This window comes from Podarcis cretensis (assembly GCF_951804945.1).
Source record: "Podarcis cretensis genome assembly, chromosome: 14".
NCBI lineage: Eukaryota > Metazoa > Chordata > Lepidosauria > Squamata > Lacertidae > Podarcis > Podarcis cretensis.
In genome coordinates, this window is record NC_137183.1 from 42,488,937 (window position 1) to 42,510,515 (window position 21,579).

The 21,579-nt window shown below is 45.1% G+C and overlaps 2 protein-coding genes across 8 annotated transcripts in view; one reads left to right on the top strand and one right to left on the bottom strand.

The window, feature by feature from the left end:
- The first annotated feature begins 5 nt into the window (after positions 1 to 5).
- Positions 6 to 14,379, top strand: LYRM1 (LYR motif containing 1). Its single transcript, XM_079954093.1, has 4 exons — positions 6 to 80; positions 6,428 to 6,586; positions 8,931 to 9,023; positions 10,289 to 14,379. Exons 2-4 carry the CDS (start codon positions 6,428 to 6,430, stop codon positions 10,403 to 10,405), a joined length of 369 nt encoding a protein of 122 aa, XP_079810219.1. The 5' UTR covers positions 6 to 80; the 3' UTR covers positions 10,406 to 14,379.
- Positions 14,380 to 15,044: 665 nt separating this feature from the next.
- Positions 15,045 to 21,579, bottom strand: part of DNAH3 (dynein axonemal heavy chain 3) — a 99,121-nt gene continuing 92,586 nt past the window's right edge. For all 7 annotated transcript variants that reach the window (XM_079953619.1, XM_079953622.1, XM_079953618.1 and 4 more), the window contains exons 57-62: positions 20,858 to 21,015; positions 20,205 to 20,372; positions 19,194 to 19,336; positions 18,539 to 18,743; positions 16,703 to 16,840; positions 15,045 to 15,526 (exon numbers count right to left, since the gene is read on the bottom strand). In XM_079953619.1, coding sequence (XP_079809745.1) covers positions 15,173 to 15,526; positions 16,703 to 16,840; positions 18,539 to 18,743; positions 19,194 to 19,336; positions 20,205 to 20,372; positions 20,858 to 21,015 — 1,166 coding nt within the window. In that variant the 3' untranslated portion in view covers positions 15,045 to 15,172. The remainder of the gene's footprint in view (positions 15,527 to 16,702; positions 16,841 to 18,538; positions 18,744 to 19,193; positions 19,337 to 20,204; positions 20,373 to 20,857; positions 21,016 to 21,579) is intronic.

Below are 21,579 nucleotides of genomic sequence, written 5' to 3' on the forward strand. Positions count from 1 at the left end.
CGCAGTGAGGGCAAGAGGGGGCGCTGGACTCCCCCGCCCCTCCCCCCCCCCGTCGTCGTCGTCGTCCTCCTGCTTCTGAGGTAAGTGGGGGAGGAAAGCCGCGTCGGGTGAAACTATGCTAGTCGGGAGGGTGGGGAAGAGAGGGGAAGGGAAGGGCGATGCCTGCCTCAGGTAAGGGAAGGTTGGAGTGCTCAGGGGGGCGGGCGTGTCACGGTGGAGGCCAAGGCAAGCGTTTTGAAATGAGGAGGGGTTGGTTGTGGGTGTGGCCTTCCTCACTCGCCACCCCCGCCCCCTTCGTATGTTGGTACAGCCCAGATGGCTCCGCGGGCTCCCTAGAGCGCTTGACTTGTTCCTGCCCTCTCCTCTAGAGGGCGCCAAAGCAACTTGGCCTGGCGACAAAATGGCGTCGCCAATGTCAACCAAGAGGAAGAACCTGACCCCCTAAATGCACCCGTTTATAACACCTTGACGCCTCAGTTGGGTCTCTTGGCAGTCAATCACACCCCCTGCCATCTCCTCCCAGCGCTGTGCCCTTGCTCTCCTACTGAAGCTGCCATGACAACCTCATTTTCAGGGGGTGGGGCTTGAAGGAGCTCAAAGGCGGGGCCTTGAAAACCATGGGGCGGAGCCTGTGGGGCTTAGTTGTGATTGGGAGTTGATAGGATGCTGCTTGAGACCACTGTGTCAGTCCATTGGAAGTATAGTCTCCTAGAGTGAACCCCTAAGACATTGCCCACCACCATTCCCGAAAAGATGCAGATTTGCATTGCATTCATAGCTGTCAACCTTACCTTTTTTGCGGGAAATTCCCTTATTCCAGTGCCAATGTTTCCCACTGCTATCCGGGATTGTTAGATATCCCGTAGACTGCTGATCCCTTATTTTCAAATCTGAAAGTTGACAGCTATGAATGCATTTCTGTATTCTAATTTTTATTTATTATTTAATATGATTTATATGTCGTTGGAGTTCCCATCAGAAAAGGTAAGGGCTCCGCCCCACCCCGCCACTGTACCCTCAAACTCAGGCTTTCCATGGAACATGCAGGTGAAGTCTACACTATATATGTAAAACACAGTTACACCACTTATAACAGTTACAGCTTTTCCCCAGTCATGGGAAATGTAGTTTGTTAAAGGTGATGGGGATTGCACATCTGTGAGCTCAGCACCCTTTGCAAACTACACTTCCCAGAATGCTTTGGGAGTAGTCATTTTGATTGGATGCCGGGTTAGGGGTGACCACAATGTCTGTTGCCCCATGACACCGTCTCGTGTTCAACACCACCACCCATAAGTCATAGGTAGATAGGGCGTTAGCCACGAATGGGGAAACTTTGGGGTCTCCAGCTGTTGCTGGGAGCCAACAGCTTTCACCCCCAACCATTGGGCATGCTGGCTGGGACTCTTTTGAGTTGGATTCCAACATCTGTGGAGCCACAGTTGCCCCACCGATGGTGTTAGCTGATGGGAAAGTTAAATTATATTCAAGCCAGCAGTTAAAACATCAGTGACAACTGAGCAAAGCTGAAGCCTGCAAAAGAAACCCAGGAACCCACGAACGTAAGGGAAGCCTTTGTTTTAAGCCTACCCTTGAAAGCAATAAGCGAAACTGAAATAAGGAGAGGAGCAAGAGCAGCACTTGCTGTGTGTATGTGGCTTTCCACCTGCAACCCAAAAAAAATCAGCATTACTGGAGCATCTTTTGAATGGGCTCAGTTGATCTGAGTCAAAGCAATGGGAGGTAGGAAGGAACTGGTCATATCATGGGCAAGCGAAATTCGTGGAGAATAATTAGTTTCATTAATATTTAGATTCATTGTTTTATTTTGGCCTTGGCCCAGTACTTGATAATTTCTATTATTTTCTGAGTGCTTAGTCACCTTTGCCAAAAGGCCAAAAATGAATAAGAAGTGCAAATCCATTATTTTGCTCTGGATTTGGGTTGTATATTTTTGGATGCTTCATTCTTATAATGAGTGCAGAGATAGCTGAGAATGTCATTTGTCGTGCTAAAGAAAAAATAAATAAAAGAAGAGTTCCAGGAAAAGACTTTATTCATGCTGTTGAGACTTATAAGGTGAAATTAAATTGCTGGGCTACAGCATTGACCAAATTCTACATGTATTGATGTTTTGGGAGAATTTCCTAGGGGGTGGGAAACAGTTGTCTGATTGCATTTTTTAAAATGGAATAAGGAAAATCTTGTCCCATTAGTCTTCATCAGAACATTCTTTTTATTTTATATAACAAAATTTATATAATTGATTGCAGTAGAACCTCAGAGCAGTTTACATACAGAACAAAATACTAAAATTATCATTAAATACAATTTAAAGTTGGCATTAAAAACATTTGAAAGCAGCTGCAAGCTAAAAAGAGAGTAAAAAAAATTGATTTCTGTATGTCTGGATAAGCTTGCTTAAACAAAGATGTTTTAAGAAGGCACTGAGAAGAGTCCAGCAAAGGCATTTGCTTGATGTCAACAGGCAAGGAATTCCCAAGTATAGGAGCTGCCACAGTAAAAGTTTCATTTCTTATGAATGCGGAACAGATATTATGTGGCACCTGTAGCAGTGCCAATTCCATAGATCGAAGTGGCCGAGTGGGCATACCGAGTGGGTAAGGCGATCCCACAAGTGCAAAGTATAAGAGGCTGAGGAGTTCTAAACTTTCTTTTTAAATTATGTCACCAAATAGGAGAGAGAATAACGTTTGAAAAAACAAGGAAATGTGCCTATGATCCTTCCCTCTCTCAATTCCACCCCATGGTTGGTAACGTTACTATCCAAATTGCCTTTGGTTTCAGGTCATCCGTGTACATTTTTTCCTGACGGAGCAGATCTTGAATGTATTTGAAGCAATGAAAGGATTTCTCTAGAAAAGAGCTTGAGTCAGTGTTTTGCTTCTGCAACTAGGAAATGCAGTGAAGGGCAGGTAGAAGTCCTTGCAAGATCATTGGCGGCTCCTGAGCAGGTCCATCTCTTGCTCCTCTGAACCGCCCAGTGCTAAGAATTGCTGCTTTTTATATTTATTTTTTAACGATGGGTTCCGTCTAGTTCAGTATCCAGCTTCTGACTATGGCCAACCAGACTGTTTCTAAAAGATTGGCTATTTTGTTTATTGAAAACCACCCCCTCTCTACTGTTCAGGGAGAAAAAAAGACTCCCCAAGTGAGGACTTGAACCCAGGTTCTCCAGCCATAGCCTAATACATTCACCACTACATTGAGTTTCAGAATCACAGCTGCCAATGCACAGGAACGAATCAGGGACCTTTAGATATTGGCTGCATTCGCATCTAATAGTAAGCCATAAACCACAGATGGGGAGCCTCAGGCCTGTGAGGCAAATGTGGTCCTCCAGGCATCAACCCCACATGACAAGAAGGGCTGCAACCCAGCGGTAGAGCATCTTCTCTGCATATCGAAGATCCCAGGTTCAGTTCTCAGCATCACCCAGTAGGGCTGGGAGAGAACCCTCTCTGTAACCCTGGAATGCCCCTGCCAGTCTGCGCCAACACTGCTGAGTTAGGTGGAACCAAAACTCAGTTTAAGACAGCTTCCTAAAATACCCGACTTCACACAAAAGATCAGAGCAGTGCCTTGCTAACCGGCTTGCAACCTCTTCAGCAGCTGCAGCCCTAATCCCGTTCCCCTTTTGCTCAAATCCCAGCGCACTAGTCGAAACAGAAGCTTGCCCAAGTATCTAGCACAAAGAGGGGGGCGTTTGAAAGGCCCACCTGCTCCTGGCATCATTAAACCAGATGAGCTGTTGTCGCAGGGGGGGGAATGAATCCTGTTCATGCCAAACGACTTGATAGTTTAATGCGTAACTGTGCACTGGAAAGAAGGTGATCTTCTCAGCCAAGCAAAGATTCCTCCTCCGTTCCCCTTCTCTTCAATGTCACGGGGGGCGAAGCATGCCAGCTGTTCATTCTTCCTCATAGGAAATCTGCTGAATGTCCACCACAGCGGCAGGCCTGTTGGCTTTCTTCGCTCGTGTTTTACCCCAGGGTTGAATTTGACCCACTGACTTTTTCGTTGTTGCTGCAGCTTAAATGTGCGGAGCCGTGAATGATGATCTGTCACCGCTCCCAGCTGCAGAGCAATTGTGGGCCATCACTTCAGCTAAGTGTTATAATTTAGCTCTTAAGACAGCGAAATGGGGACTCCCAACACTGGCCGTTCTTGGAAAGGCGCCCGAGAGTGGTGTTAAGCAAGCGCCGAGAACAAAGGCCAGAACGTCCCCTGCTGATGTGATTCCTCCGCAGGAAGGTAGAACAGTTGCTTTGTATCCAGAAGGTCCCAGGTTCAACCCCCAACATCTCCATATGGGGCTGCCCGAAAAACCAAAGGTTCTCCAGATCTGGCCTGCACTTGGTGCGGACAGTGCTAAGCTAGATGAGCCAATGGGTTTGATTCAGTATAAGCCAGCCTCCTGTGTTCCTGTGCACACATGGATGAATGGTATTGAGAGGCAGACAGCGGGAGACCTCCAATCCCCAGAGGGTTCTTAGAAATGGGTTTCCTTTCTGAGCTCCAATTAGGAAGCTGCTGTGCCTTCAGTGTACAGTTGTGGGGAACTGTCAGCCTTCCAGATGTTCCTGAACTCCAAATCTCATCAGCCAGCAAGCATGGCTCAAAGCCAGGGATCATGGGAGTTATAGTTCAGCAAGATCTTGAGGACCTGCACACCTGAGCCGATTGCTGAGCATTTTTGTGCAGCAGGGATGGGGGCCCTGTGCCTCTCCAAATGAAGGAGCTGGCTATGTTGACGCTGGAATGAGGAGACAGAGAGGAGATCTGATAGCCATCTTCAGATATCTCAAGCGCTGTCCCATGGAAGATGGAGCAAGCTTGTTTCCTCCTGCTCTGGAGGGTAGGACTCAAACCAGTGGATTCAAGTTACAAGAAAGGAGATTCCGACTAAACATAAGGAAGAACTTTCTGACAGTAAGAGCTGCTCAGCAGTGGAACGGTCTCCCTTAGAAGGTTGTGGACTCTCCTTCCTTGGAGGTTGGCTGGCCATATGTCATGGATGCTTCAGCTGAGATTCCTGCATTGTAGGAGGTTGGACTAGATGGTGCTTGGGGTCTCTTCCAACTCAACAATTCTATGTTTATATGGTTCAAATGTTGTTGGACTCCAACTGCCATCAGCCCCAACAATTTTGGCCAATGGACAGGGAGGACGGGAGTGGTAACTCAACATCATGTGGAGCGCCACAGGTTCCCCAGATGTTGCTACAACTTGCATCATCCCTGGCCATTGGCCATGCTTACTGGGGCTGATGGGAGTTGCAGTACAGCAATATTTGGGGAGCCAGAGGTTCCCCATCCTTGCTCCAGAGTACTGCACAGTGGCCAAGTGCCCAGTCCATCTCCAAAACAGAAAACGTTGCATTCACGGTGATGCTGTGGTCCCTTCATTGGAGGAGAGGTTTAAATCTGGTTTGCCCAATAACTGCACCAGCCAAATCCAGTCCCCTAATCCCCTGTTGTGAGACAGGCAATCTGGCTTGGCCGGTTTCTGAGCCGTTCTGAAAGACCACCATTTTCCTTCAGCCTCCCAAAGCCTAGTTAAACATTTGCCATCTGTTCCTTGAGAAATGACAATAGGTCGCCTTTGCTGAGAACAGTTAAGAAAGGGAGTATTGTGCCCATCTTGTTGAGAATCGCTGTCTGGATTCACAGACAACGAAAACTTAGTCTTGAGTTCACAGAAACCTCCGGCATTAAAAGACCAGAAGCCGTGAACAACAGACAAGCTTCTGTTCTGAGACGTAGGTTGGATCTGCATTCATCGTTCTTGAGTCAAATGTGCTCGTGTTTTAAATGGATCACTGGCTTGGATCCAGCATGCCCTTTGACATACCCCCAAACATTTCTCCGACAAAAATATGGACGTCCTAATTTTACTATTTACACCCCACCCATCTGAATGGGTTGCCCCAGACACTCTGGGCAGCTTCCAACATATATAAAAACATAATAAAACATTAAACATTAAAAAAACTTCCCTATACAGGACTGCCTTCAGGTGGCTCAGGGATCTGATAATTCCATAGCTTCCCAACATTTCTCTAATGAAAATAGGGACGTCCTAAGGAAAAACAGGACATTTCGGTGTCAAATCAGAAACCTGGATGGCGTCTGTAAATCCGGGACTGTCCCTGGAAAATAGCGACACTTGGAGGGTCTGGGATGCCCACCTCCTTCCCCCAAGTTGGTACACAGAAAGTAAATGTTCTCTGTCATTGGCAGATGATAGTAGTTTTCTGTCTTTTCTGGTTCTTTGTGTTCAGCTAGGAGCGATTAAAATATTTGAAAACTAATTAAGGAGTATGTGAAAATGTCCCATCTGTTTGGAGGCCTCCGCCCACCCCCACAACCATAAATGTTGGTGGGTCTGTTCCCTGTTTCTCTAGATGACGCCCATCTCCCGTCAAGAAGTTCTTGGCCTTTATCGCAAGATATTTCGCATCGCCAGAAAATGGCAATCAGCATCCGGCCAGATGGAAGAGACCATCAAAGAAAAACAGTACATTATAAATGAAGCAAAAACGTTATTCCTAAAGAATAAAAATGTGAGTGTTTGCCTTGCTGAATATTTATGGGTTTTGAGTTGGCATTGAAGGTGGCAGGAGGACTGGCTTCTTCCCGCTCTGTCCCAGCTGACAGGGCAAATGTTCTTTGTATGCAGACGGTTGCTTCTTTTTAGACCAGACTGTGATCACCATCGGGTTTCCCCATGGAAGAAACAAATCCAGGATCTATTATGAAACTAATGAAGCTTAAACCTCAGGGTCCCTAATCTTGGAGGGGACGCAGAAGCAGCTGTAGTAAAAAAATTGGGTCTATTAGACCCAATTTGAGTTGCAATCCCAAAGTCAGCAGCACAGATGATGTAAAGGTGTGGTGATCTGTGATCTGTTAAGATAGCAGTGGTTACCCAGACCTTGTTATCGGTTGCAAAGGGGCCCCCACGACAGTTCAAGCTTCAGGGGGCCGCAAATGTATGTCTGCCAATGAACAAATCATAAGTCAGGGGTAGGGTAACTTTTTCAGCCCAAGGGCCACATTTCCTTCTTGGCAGCCTCCCAGGGGCCACATGCTGCTGGTGGGTGGGGCCATATGCAGAAGTGGGCAGAGAACATAGCTGTCAACTTTTCCCTTTTCTTGCGAGGAATCCTATTCGGAATAAGGGAATTTCCCTTTAAAAAAGGGAAACATTGACAGCTATGGCAGAGTAACAAATGTGAATCTCACCTTTGTAGAATAAGCTAGTTTCTGCACCGGCTCAGACATCCCTCTCTTCCTTCCATCCAGATGTAAATCCTACTGAGGTGGCGTACAAAAAAACAACAGCAACAAAAACCACATACCCACCCACAACAATACCAGCATTTGAAAAGCAATCAGGATCCTTCCCACAGAGCAGTTCCTGGTTAAATGGCCTTAGCACAGGGCACAACCCAGTTGTAGGTCCTGAAGGACCAGCTGAAGATCAGTGTGGTGAAATACCACCATAATGGGCTGTAATCTGATGCAACTGTGTCGAATCGTAGAGTTGTAAGGGACCCCGAGGGACATCTAGTCCAACCCCCCGCAGTGCAGGAAATCTCAACACTGTCCTCCATCCAATTTGAAACCCTGTCAATTTGAAATCCCATCCAATGTGAAACCAGACCAGACCCTGCTTTTCTTTGCAAACCTGCTAGCAGTTTTATTTCTGCACCAAGATAAGCCCACAAAAGCCTGTGGTTTTTAGCCCCCTTACAGTTCAGCAGCCTGTGTTTTCATGTTGGCTGTAGAGGTGGGAGAGGCTAGTCCAGGCAGGGAGCCTCTTAGCAGGCTAGTTACAAAAAATGCCTTCTGCCAGGCAGGCTGGCTGGCTAAGCAGGGAGTTCCATCCCTGCTCCAACCAGCCTCTTGGATTTCCATCTGTGGAGGAAGAGATTTTCCTTTCTCCAGATGCTGCTGCAACTCTGATCAACCCCAGCAAGCACGGTTGGTTCAGCAATGTCTGGAAGGCCAAAGTTTCCCTACACCTGCTCGGTGTGTAGCATGGCAAGAGGTGGGCTGTAGTGACCTGTCTTTCCTTTGCCAGCCTGCTCAGTCACTTGCATGGAATTCCTGTTCGCCTATGACTACCAGGCGAAGGCTCAAATGTAAGGATGCCCTGATGGATTCTTAAAACATGCGAGTTCTGTTTTAAGAAATCCTCCTTTGAAATGTTTGGGAGACAAAAAAACCCCATGGCTTTGCTTTCCTGAACTGTGAGCGATATATATTTTTATCAAAAGTAGACCTACAATGTAATTAAAAGACAGCGCAGTCCAAACGGGTAGGCGCGAAAAGAGCTCAAATTAGACACTCCGTGGGAGAACAAAGAGCTGCTCTGAGTTAAATTTGGAATCAATCAAAGGGCTGCTCAGAACCCAATCCAGAGAAGAGATATGGGTACCTCACATTTAACAACGCTCTTTTATCCCATTGATTTAAATGGCACTTAGGCACACAAATTTCCTTCCGAGTGTGCTGTGTGGCCTTGATCAGCAGCGGACTTTGAACGATGCTAAAATTTGGGACCCCGACGTCTCGTGATCTGTTCTGCAGCATTGTTTCGGCACCCCCTGCAGGCTGACGCCCAGTGCTGCCCCAGCGGTCCTGCTGGTCTAAAACCGCCTCTGCCTTGATACTTGGCCCAGTGGAGGCTGGTCTGTTAAGGTGAATGGGGCATTGCCCCACCAACCTCAGCCTCAACCTCAGATTCTATTTTTTAATAAATAGAATCAATAGAATGTCCTCGCCTAGGCTAGTGGGAGAGGGGGAGGGGACCCTGCAAGGAGATTTTTGAGATGGCTAATTTCTACATGGATTCACAGCTTTCTATTTTGATTTCTGTTTTGTCTTATGTTGTTTGAGAAGTTAACAGATCCGAAGCTGATTAAACAATGTATAGACGAATGCACAGCGAGGATAGAGATAGGACTTCACTATCACATCCCATATCCAAGGCCTGTAAGTAGAAATCCACTTGATGTGAATATCTTGGCCTCATTACTCCATAGAATTCCACATGTTCTAGACAGAAGCTACTGAATCATCCCATTTGCTTCTCCAGGAACAATCCTACAATTACTGCTAAGCACATGAGTCAGATTGAATCAGGAGTATATCTTCAAAGATGTCTCCCACATCTGCAAGAGTCATTAAAATGATGTCTTTTAGTAACACAAGTTGCTTGGAGAATCAGGATGTTGGCTTGATATTTAATTACCATGTAGCACCGATTCTCAAATTTTTAGACTTCAAATGATATTAATTATCAGCCCACAGACAGTCACAAAGACAGTTCCTTCTGTCAGCATTCAGTTCTTTTTGCAAGTGGGGGTCCAATATGGCAGTAATCCATTTGTTTCCCCCCTGCCCATACAGTGTTTACCATGATTTTACTCCCCAGATCTCAGAACCTAGGCTGAATTGATAAACCACATTTTTGAGATCGGCTGGGAAATCAGAGACCACAGCCAGAAACTGGATTGCAAACCCTCATTTGGCAGAATGTTTGAATTGACAAACCATGGCTACATCCATTGATGCACTTCCAGAGGCCATTGGCTCAGAGACATGAGCACGGAGCGAACAGAAAACAAAAGCAGACCCACAGCTCTAAATTATAGTTTGCCTGTACCTTTGGAAGCTCACTTCATGGTTTGGGTTCTGAACGGTGGTCATTGGAAACAATGGTTCAGCACAAGATCTGAATTGAACCTCTGATCTTATTTCAGTGTAACAGTAAATGGTGAAAACACTAATCTTGGTCAGATGGTTCCTTCTCACCCTTTCTGGAACAAGGGGTGGGAAAGGAACCCTGGCTTAGCATTAAATCTGAAGGCGATATACTGGTTTGTTTGCTCCCAAAGCCAAAGTTAGCTTACTTACTGATCATGATTTCTTAGAGCAAAACCACTCATGATCTCTGGTTTAGAAACCAAACTGTTTCCTCCACACACTAGGAAGGAGGAGACAAATGGTCCAGAAATGCATGTCCATGGTAAACATTAGCTATGGTTCAACCTAAGGTGTGAAAAGATGGACCATAGAATGCCTTTATGGGGACAGAAACTGGCATGTGACTCTACTTCCAGGCCCACATGCAACACCCCCTTCATTGAGCTATGGCAGGGGGGGTGGAACTGGTTGCATGCGTGTCTGTTTTCTGATTTTTTGCAGTTTCCAAATGTTTGGGTTTTTTAAAATTATTTTCTCCTTGCTTCTCATAGACTCATCTGCCTCCCATGGGTCTCGCCCAGCAGCACGGCCGTACTTTTCGACATCAAGAGAAGCTGAGAAAGCTTTCCAAGCCTATCTACTTGAAATCCCACGATGAAATTTCATAATCAGGACTGTTACCTGTGTCTTCCTCGACTGCTTGGCAGATTCCTTTCATGCATAAATGAAACTGGTGTGGTTTGCACTTGCTGACATCGCCCTCAAGGCCAGGGGCCCACTTGATCCTGAGAAGGCGATGAGTAAGGATACAATCAAACGGTCTTGTATTTATTAAGAGTCAGCAGATGACTCACCAATAAAAGTCAGATGATTTATGATAGGAAAGGCAAAGTGTGATGCGTCTTGCATTGTAGAAGGATATAGCACCATGCAGAAAGGGTCAATAATCTTCTGAAACCTAAAACATTGTTTTTCAAAGACTACACCAGCATGGTGTGGCAAGTAGAAAACACCTCTAGTAGACAACAGAATGGTCTAGTTTGGGCAATATTTTCCCCGGCCTTTTTGCACATGGCTGAGGAGTGAGATTGTGCCTTCCATTCCTACCTACTGGGGGCCCTAGTCTTTCTCTACATCCTCATGCAGAGCCATAACTTGTGCATAAAATCCATCGCATGGAGGCTTAGCCAGTGCGAGATCCTGGCATGTTTCATGTGCGCTTATTGGGAAGTAGATGTCAGCCCACAAGCACTCATTCAGCATGTTACCCACCCAACTCATTTTAAGGCTCTTGTGCCATTGATGAAGCACTCAGTCGGCTACTGTGCCCTATGGTTGAAAAGGGACAGGGTTGGAAAAACATCAGCAAAGACAGAAAATAGCCCTCTGGCAAGATGCCTGAAATAGCCCTCCAATTTAGACCAGGGTGGGAAACCTTTGACCCTACAACATTTGAGGGGACCACAACTCCCATCACTCCTGATCATTGACCTTGCTGGCTGGAGCTGATGGGAGATGGGAGTCCAACAACATCTTGAGGACCACATGTTCCCCATCCCTGGTTTATGCCTCCCTTTCAATGGATAATAATTTTAAAGCAGGAATACAGATCCTGTGGCCCTCCAAATGTTGTTGGACTCCAACTCCCATCAGGCCCAGCCAGCATAGCTGATGGTCAGGGATTATGGGAGTTGTAATCTAACAACATCTGGAAGACCACAGATTCCCCTGTTTTATAGCTGAAGGTCTAATCTAGATTTGCGTGTGGGTCAAAATCTGCCCTGCTATTAAGAACATACTGTTCCATGTCGGGAGATGGTACAGGCCAATTGTTAACATAAACAGAACTCCAGACAAAGCATGGAATGATCCACCTAAGGTTAGCAGGATAGTGGTGTCTCTGGCTGCCATAGGAATAACGCAGGTCAGCCTGAGCTGTTTGATTTGAATGGGGTGATGCGGTGAACAGCAGCTTATGAACACTTCTTCAAGTGTTTTGTGTTCTTGGTGTCAACAGGGTATGACTCAAGTAAGAAACCTTTTTCTTGCAAATGACTTGAAAGCACAACTTTTATTCCATCAGAGAATTCTACAAGGTAGAAATGCAAAGTCCTCTTCTTTTATCTCTGTTAAGGCTGAATTGTTTCTTGTGTTGTATTTGTGGAAACGTCATTGTAAGAGGCCTGAGTTACTCTTCCCCAGAATGTGTAGCTTCAGTCATTGCACACGTCCTCTAAAATGTGTCTAGCCTATTCACTGCTTGAGATGTATGTTGTCCATTAACCACAGACAGCTGTGCAGAGGGTTTTTTCCCCTTTGAATATCCATCTTTTGAATTCTGGGCTTAAAGGAACTAAAAGCTTGAATATCCAAAGTATATAAATAAGGCAAGTGAGCTGGTGCAATGAGGTATTGCGTGGCCTAATTAGCTGAGTCAATATTACTATCTGGTTATGGCAAAAGCTCAGGGGTAGAACACCCAGTTCTGCAAGCCGCTCACTAGATGGCCCCAGGCAATCAGAAAAGGGTCTCTCTTCAACATTCATGAATTAAACAGCATCCAAACTGGCTGACTCCTGGGAAAATGCAACTTGGTTTTAAAAAGGAGCAACAACAAAACCGAGCCCCAACAATATACACCTTTTCAGCTTTTGAAATTTGATCAGGGCGTCTTGAAATTGCTGCCCTTTGAAAACCCGAAGTTATTACACCTACGATCCCCTTTCAAAGCATTTTGCGCTTCTTTGAGAAAAGACTCTGCATAAGCAGAAAACAGTTTCACGGAGTTAATTAAAGCTTCCACAGGAGAAGGCTGGAAGGTACAGCCCAGCAGAAAGTGCATACCTAAAAAGATGAGCTGCTGCTGCTGCTGCAGGCTTCCCCCCCCCCACTCCTCGGAGGGGCAAGGCTGGTTTCCCCACACTGTCTATTTTGTGCCTCGTACCCCCCACACTGTCTCCCTTGTTGATGTTTTCCCCCATGAGTAAAGGTTACAGCACTAGGGGCTTTTTAGCTCAGCAAAAAAGCAAGGACATAATAGAAGTGGATACAAATATGCATCATGAGGAGAAAATGGACACGGACAAACCTTTCTTCCCCCTCATAATACTAGAGACAAGGAATCAGCCAATGAAACCGAATGGTTGACAATGCAGTGTCTTGCATAGTTCATCTGTGCACAATAGGCTATTGGCACAACAGCACCCTCCCCACTTGTGGTTCCCAGCAGCTGGCACTGAGTGGCAGACTGCCTCTGGCAGTGTGGAGCAGAACAAAGCCATCATGGCTAGCAGCCATTGATTGCCTTATCCGTCAAATCCGTCAGCCTTTGTTTTCAGGCAAGTCCATATGTCCTCTGATATTTGGGGAACACCATCGCTCACCATAGCTTTGCATGCAGAAGGTTCCCAGGGTCAATCTCCAGCAGAAGGTGATGAGAGAGAGCACCTGTTTGGGGAGCTGCTGCCTTTCAGAGTAGGTTACTTAGTTAGGCAGAGATATACTCTAACCTGGTCAAAGGCAGCCTTCCTATAGAACTGGCAAACCAAGCAGGCCACGTTCCAAGTTTTTCAACCTTGGCACAAGACAATTTCCCTGGAAGCAGATGCTCTGCCCTGTGTCTTTCCATCCTTCTGCATGTCTTCCTTGCTCCTCGAGATACAATTATTCAGACATGCAGCCTATGTGTCATATTTGACTCATCCTCTTCTTTCTGCTACATCCAATCCAGTCATTTCTTCCTGTCCAACTGACTACAATAAGAGCTTTTCCCCTTTGAAGTTGTTCCTTATCTATCCTACTGCTTTCTATGCTGCTGCTGTGTGTGTGCGCGCTGACTAATCAAACAGCAACATAAAAGGGGAGGGGAGCAATAAATAAATAAATAAAAATAAAAGGTGGCAGACTTAAATAAACTTTGTGATGCCCAAAATTTGTGTTCCCCTCACAGAGCTGCAAGCTCCAGAGTTCTCTATGAAGAGGAACTAACCACTCTTAGCACCCTTAATAACTCCAGCGCCCAGGATTTTAGAGGGGGAAGTCATGACTGTGTAAATAGGTATGATACTGCTTTAAATGTATGGTGCAGATGGGGCCTAAAACCACAAGATTAACATCTGGGGCAGAGAGGGGAAAGCAGAGGGCAAGGAAGACGTTACATAGGAATGGATGGATTATGAAGTCACAGGATCAAAGAGCTAGAAGGGAATAAAGGGTCATCTAGCTCAACATCCTGCAATGCAGGGGCTCAAACCCATGACCCTGACCTGAAAATGAAAGCCATGGTAAGAATTGGGGAAAGCCAGAAGCGAAGTTGAATGAAATGCCAAGGCAAAGAGTTCAGTGAGAGATCTGGCAGTGGTGCCTTTCGCTTCCTCTTTCTGGGAACACTCTCCTGAGTCACCCTGATAGCAAACGGGTTGCTGTGAGTGTGGCTGTTAGAACAGGGGAATGGAAGGGCCCACATCTCAATCCTCAATACAAAAAGGCTCAACCCGAGAGAGAAAACAAACTGAGAGCAAAGCAAAGAGGACCTCCAGACCATCGCTAGTTTGGGGTGAAATTCAGCCACATCCCAGCAAATCCTGGTTGTGCAGTCGAAGGCGATTGGGAGGCCTTGCACAACAAACCCACTCCCCCGCCCCCCAAAAAATGGTCTTTTTTACAGTAAGAGATGAGAAAGTGCACTGGAAAGTGTGGGATAATGCTGGCTTGAAGCAACATCGCTCACATGCACAGCATACATTTAAAGCACATGGCCTCCTCCAAAGGACCTAGAGAACTGTAGTTTACCTCTCACAGCACTACAATTCCCAGGACCCTTAACAAACTACATATTTGTTTGTGAGATTCTTACCACACACAAGCCCTCTCTGACTGCTTTGATCTGTGGAACTGGCACTGTTACAGATGTTCTGCATCTGTACGAAACTGATCTTTTAATGTGGTGGCCCATACACTTTGGAATTCCCCGCCATTGATATCCTGCTGGCAGCTTCAGTGCACTCTTTTTGGTACCTACTTAAAGCATTCTTGTTTAGACAAGCCTACTTCTGTATCTGAAATACTGATGTGTTTTTAGTTCACTGCTGGTTTCAATTGTCTGAATGTTTTAAATTGTTTTTACTAATAATTTTATTGTTGTATTCTTTTTTAAACCCCTTTGAGGGTTGTTGTTGTTTTTAGAATCAAGCAGCATATAAACTTTATGAAATACATGCATGCAAACATAAATGTATGGTGTAGATTCAGCTGCTGTCTAACCTCCTTGGAAACAAATCAGGATGAATGTGCAATAAAACAAGTTGCTCAAACCTTAAGTTTTCTTTATTTTCAATGGGACGATGGTTGTAGCCCGAGACCTCTTTCTTTTCAAAGGGGCAATGGTTGTAGCCGTGCTTTTTCATCAGAAAGCACAGGCATATGACACCAACCATTTAGTCGTCAAGCTGGCAAAGCGCAGCTACGCCCCTATTAATCCAGTGCTTCTGGGGCAAATCGGAAGGGAGCTCAATGGAGAGCACGTAATTGGTGGAGTGGCCAGTGGTGGACAAGGTGCCTCTCCTGGCACTGGTTTTGTAGACGGGGCACAGGTAAATCCCTTCGTGCAAAAATTTGGAGCTCTCGCCAGGTTTCAGCCAAATGATGGGCAGGGAGTCGTAGAGGATTTTGGGAAAAGACTCTCCAATCCGCATGGTCTCCCTGTCCCAGCGGGCCCCTTCTAGATAAAGCCCCTTCACGTAGGCTCCATCTTCAGGCAACTGAGTCATACTGTGCTCCTGTGTCATCACCTACATTGGGTGGGGGAAGGAAGGAAGAGATGGTGTATTAGAACATGGCCTAGGTCTTGCAGAAGGAAGGTTCTATCCAGTGCTAGTTGCTAGCTGTGGCAAGGAATGTCTCCTGAGGATCTGAAGCACTGAAGCAGGACGTGCTGAAACATCACACCCAATCCTCTGTGACTCAATCTACCCAGAAACTCCCCAAGTATCTACAAGGACTGCCCATCATGCTTTCTTCCCCATCCGACTAGCTCACTACGGGCTTCTTAAACATAAAGAATGGAAGAGAAATATCTACAAATGCTTGCAAAAGCTAGATCCCAACACTGGTCCTCATATTTCTAAATGCTCATTACACTTTAGTTCATAATGCTCTCCAGACTTATTACTTTTGAATCTGTACTCTGCACAGCTCCCCAAAGACATTTTCTGAGAAAGGGTAAGGGTAAATCCCATAGCTCCTTTTTCCCCCTTTCTCTAACAACATGCCATCAATTATTTAATATTTTACTATTATCTTCTAACACTAAGGGATCGATTAAGTAGGAAAACGGCCTTTGTTGTTTCTGGCCTTTGAATGCTCTGAATGGACTCTGGAGGATGCAGCTTCATAAATCCATGTTTTGTGGAAGGAAGGAAGGAAGGAAGGAAGGAAGGAAGGAAGACTTTTTTTACCAGCCTCAGTGTTTTACAATGGAGATCAGTGGTACCGTCAGAGCGAGTGTGTGTGCCCAGGGCTCCATGTAACAGAATGAGCTGCCCACCCCACCCCCAATGCAGTAGGATGGCCTTTTTGAAGTAAATGATATAATATGCACTGGTATTTAAGGAGAGATGGCTGGAAGCAAGTCCATGAACTCTAAAATTACCTAACTCTAAAATTACCTAAAATCCACCATTAAACTGGCAGATATGCTTTATTGTTCCCTACATTCCAGTTCATGCAAATGTCCCAATCTTCAGTAGCCTAACTCTGATCTCTACAGATGGATTGGCTGAGGGCGATGGAAGAAAGACAAACTTTCTCAGTGTACACCCTCTGAAATTAATGGGCATGACTAACGGGTTCCATTCCAATGGGTTTACTCTCAGTAGGATTTCATTGGATACAACCCTAAGTTACCAAGTTTCATTTTGCATCGTATACAGGAACTCTTGAACACGGAATGAAATTGCTTTACTTACCTCAAATTCAAATCCAATGTGATCTATTGGGATGGTGTATTTCCTGGCATAGTTCTGTGAAACTCCTGTCAAGAAGGACTGAGTAAAGTAGAAACCGGAAATCCAAAACACAATTGGAGGTCCGTGATTGATCCATTCCTGGGTTTAACATGAATCAGCAAAGCAAATAGTTATTATGTGGGATTAAAAGAAACAACAACTGCATACGGTCAGCTGTAAAGTCTTGAAGGCCAAGAGCTTGGGGTAATGGAATCTCAAACCGTCAGTCTCCACCATTAAACAAATGCAAATCTGTAAAGGTTTAAGTCCAAATTTATAAATATTAGGATAAGAAATTGACACCCCACTTAGCTGAAAACACCAGCATGATCCTTAAGCATATATAAATATAATTTAAAATATTTAAATTTAACACACTTTTTTGGTGTACGCATCTATTTCTGGGGCTTTTATTAATTAATTTATTGTTTATCTATTATTATCTCTCTTTGAAGCTTATCTAATAATTAAGGGTTGTCACCAACTAGTCCTACTCCAGAGCAGACCCATTGAAGTTAATGGACTTTAACTTTAACTTCATATTCAATAGGTCTACTCTGGACTAGGACTAGCATTCGATGCAACCCAAGATCTCTTAACAGCGAGAGCTTTTTTAACCTCTATTCCTGCAACAGTTCTTCTAATCTGTGGCTCTTTCTTAACCACCTAGCTAGCTTTCTGCTTCCTGCCTCCATTTACACTACTTAGATACTACCGAGTTAAGCCATATATAAACTTTTGAAGTAAAACAAATAAAATTGCATCCTGAGGGAATATTGAGTTCCCCAAACCAGTTCTATATACTTGAGCCATCCCAATAAATGTCAACCACTAAAAAAACAGAAAACAATAATTAAATACAAGCAAACATTGACAGAAGTAAAACACACATGAACACACACAAAAATCTTTTAAACCCATACAAATGATTACAGTAAAAAGAGCATGGCACCGACCCTCTCATTAAAAGCAGTCCGTTACCAAAAGCTCGTTGGAACAAAAAGCTGTTCACCTGCCTGTGGAAGGACAGCAAGAAGGGAGCCAATCTAACTTCTCTAGGGAGGGAGTCCCAAAGTCTGGGAGCAACTACTGAGGAGGCCCTGCATAGGATTGTTATGACTCTGCCCATTTTGATCTCTCTCAGTTTCTCAAGTCAAATCAAGTCGTTTTATGACAGTCAATGACCAGTATCAAGACAAAAACACCAAATTCCAAAATTTAAAAGCTCAGAACAAAATAAACAATGTAAAATCACTTACATAAAAAGGCAATTCTGGCTGGACATTTATTTGTCCAAAAGGAAACCGTGTCAGAAAAGCAACCTCAATTGATAGACAGTTACTCTTAGTATCTTATTTTTCTAGTCTTAAACCCAACCTCCCCCCCCCCCCCCACATTTCCACATCACTTTGCAGAGCTTTTTTTTAAAAGTGCTCGTGAAAATTAATTAGCATTATAGTGCCAATTTCTCCTAATATACACATACTTGCAAGCAATTTTCTCTAATAGAATGAATGCATTTTGGTTTGTTATATTCACTAATATATGCACTTCTATGCACTCTTTACCACAATGCATGCACTTTTGTACACATTACTTGGCTGGAGATCCTCACTGCAACCTTCAGAAAAGTGCAAAATTTGAAGGCTAGCTGTGTTTTGGTTCACATATTGCTTTGAAAAGCACAAATTAGGGAAGTCTGTGTTTAAATGCAAACCAGATTGAATTCTTCCTCCATCTCTACTCATGTGTAAATGATCTTGACAACAACACTGAACCATGAGAGCTAAAGCATACCTGAAAGAAGACCAGCCTCATGAGAAGGTCGGACACATAACTCCCCATAGGTTTCAAGGATGGGTAGGATTTGCCTGCCCACAAAGGAGGCACTTTGCCTACAAGCATGCTGTTGAAGACATCCTCGAGTTCTGAAGACATCAGCACCTGGCCTTTGATGGCTTTAAGTAGGTTGACAAGGCTGCTGCGTACAACCTCTGTAAGCCTAGAGGGAGAAGAAATGGTTCTGAATCTGTCCTGAATCTGTTAACCATAGGCTCCCAGGTCAGATGAAATGGAAACCTAGGGTTAACTGGAGGCTTCCACATGACCTTAAGCATGCTGTTAAATGAGGAAAGAGGGCCAGTCCTATTATTAGGCAGAGTAGATTGGCAGGTGATAGGAGTGTGAGCAACATTTTGGAGGGTAGAACTCTTTTGTGCAGTAGAGGCCTGCATGCCCTAAGGTGCAGTAGGGGACATTGTCCTGCCACAGTCAACTGCAAGTCCCATCACCTTCTCTATATGGAATAGCAGGTGGGCAAATATCTGTGATTTCGCTTGATGTCCATTATGCTAACATAAAATATACGCGGAGCTTTCAGGCCTGTGGCTGCTCCATCACTATTTCTATTAATATTGCAGGGTGGAGAAGAAGAAGAAACCCAGAATCCTACCTGTTGAACCTGATAAGTTCTTGCCTAAGAACCGTGTTCATGGACTCCCTGTAAAGTACTGGGTACATTTCCATCACATATTCTAGGTCAAAGTCTTGTGGTAACTTGGACAGGACGTCCTGTGCCAGTTCCTCTACCGTTTCCTAAAATCAGGAAATTGGACATTTTTGAAATGGAATACACTTGAAAGTAGCATTTTTTGTAGCTCTTTAATAACCTGCCATCTTTTTGTATGTTATTCTTCAAATATGTAATTTTTCAAACTCATCGGCCCTTTAGAGCTTATTATGCTTTTAGTTGTGCTTAAAAGGTAAAGGTAACGGGACCCCTGACCATTAGGTCCAGTCGTGGCCGACTCTGGGGTTGCGGCGCTCATCTCACTTTATTGGCCGAGGGAGCCGGGGTACAGCTTCTAGGTTACGTGGCCAGCATGACTAAGCCACTTCTGGCGAACCAGAGCAGCGCACGGAAATGCCATTTACCTTCCCGGCGGAGCGGTACCTATCTATCTACTTGCACTTTGACGTGCTTTTGAACTGCTAGGGTGGCAGGAGCAGGGACTGAGCAACGGAAGCTCACCCCATCGTGGGGATTCGAACCGCCAACCTTCTGATCAGCAAGTCCTAGGCTCTGTGGTTTAACCCACAGCGCCACCCTGCTTAGCACGGCACTAAATACAAACACCGTAGTAAGAGCGATGGATGGATGGATGTCAGGTGTCAACGGTCAGGGTAAATAGGTGCATCTTCAGCATATGATAGAAATTACATAATGAAGCTGCTGGACACATCTCTAAAGGGATGGAATTTCACAGCTTAGGGGATGCCACAAAGAATGCCCTCTCCCAGGCTACCAACACCCCTGAGGGTAGCCAAATAACCAGATGGGCCTCTTCTGTCAACCTTAACATCCAAAAGGGACTGTCAGAATGGAGGTGGTTGTTTAGATATTTGGGGCCTAAGTCATTTAGGGCTTGAAGCACTAGATGAAGCCACTGTGTCATTTTGTTACCTGTGGAGATTTGCCACCACCACCTGCTTGTCGGGGCAAAGTCAGCAAGACACTATTGAAAAGCAGGTTGGTCTCTTGGTTATCCTTTGTGATATCTGCATTCTCGTGTAGCCCAAATACTCCGGGATGGGTTATAATTGGCAGACTTCTCAAGTAGTCTATGTAGGACTGTAAAGAATATATAACGATATGTGTATTTTAAGAATCATCACCGGCAAGCAGGTTTGCTAGATAAGGAGGTGGTATTGTTCACACTGCCCCCAATTGGTACAAACTGTTATGCCCACATTTTATAAAAGCATAAGAAAATCCCTGCACAACCAGGCTAAAGACCCATCTAGACCAGCATCCTGTTCTTGCAGTGGCCAAACAGATGACTCTGGGAAGCCTGCAAACGGGACCTGAGCACAACTTGTGATTCTCAGCAACTGGTATTCAGAGGCATTTACTGTCCCTGATAGCGGAGGGAGAAAATGGCCATTGTGGCTAGTAGCCATTGATAGCCTTATTTTCCATGAATCTGCCTAATCCACTTTTAAAGCCATCCAGGTTGATGGCCATCATTATTTCTGGGGTGGGTGGGTGGGGGGGGAGAAAACTCCACTGTTTTACTATGTGCTGTGTGAAAAAGTACTTCATCCACACTCTCTTACCTGGTATGTCCCAAAGGATGGTACAAAATATTCCCCCCCTGGGGAAAGCTGATAGTTTTCCAGGACTTCTACATCTTTGCAATACACAATTGAAAGTAGAGAGAGCAGGAGACGCCTGTCCTTGTCGTCCGTTACCCTCCCACCATAGTTACATTCGCCTAGGAATAGAAACAACACATTAGAATGAAAATGGTAAGATGTTTATGCAGCGTGCAGAGATACCTTCTGTTTAAAAAAAGGAGACCGATAAGACTCTGCTCACAAGGTGACTGGAGCCCACATACAGCGGGCTCAGGGGGAAATTGGAACCTACAGGTGGGACATCTTTCATAAACAGCCATATGTTAGCTAGCCTTGCATTACTAGGGACGATGGAGTTTTGTCAGAATTGGACTCCCATCATGGATCCCCATATACTTTGGGTAGTATGGTGGAGGGTGGCGGCTATTAGACTGTGGCCCAGATGTAACAGGAAAGCATGGTTTTGGGGAGGATTCCAGATTCAATCGCCGCCATATCCTGGTAAGGCTGGGAGAAATCCTTGCCTGTGACAAGGGAAGGCATCGGTCAGTCAGAGCAGACAATACTGAGCTAGATGGACCAATGAACTGACTTTGTATAAAGTCACATGAGCTGGAGTATGACTTGCATGCTCCTCTCTCTCCTCTCCTCTTTTCCAGCTGTCTTGCTATGGCCAAACTGAGGAATAGGGAAGGGATGTG

Coding starts and splice junctions, on each gene's coding strand:
- LYRM1 (XM_079954093.1), top strand. CDS start 6,428: ATGACGCCCATCTCCCGTCAAGAAGTTCTTGGCCTTTATCGCAAGATA. Junction 6,587..8,930: donor TATTCCTAAAGAATAAAAAT/GTGAGTGTTTGC, acceptor TTGTTTGAGAAG/TTAACAGATCCGAAGCTGAT. Junction 9,024..10,288: donor ACATCCCATATCCAAGGCCT/GTAAGTAGAAAT, acceptor TGCTTCTCATAG/ACTCATCTGCCTCCCATGGG.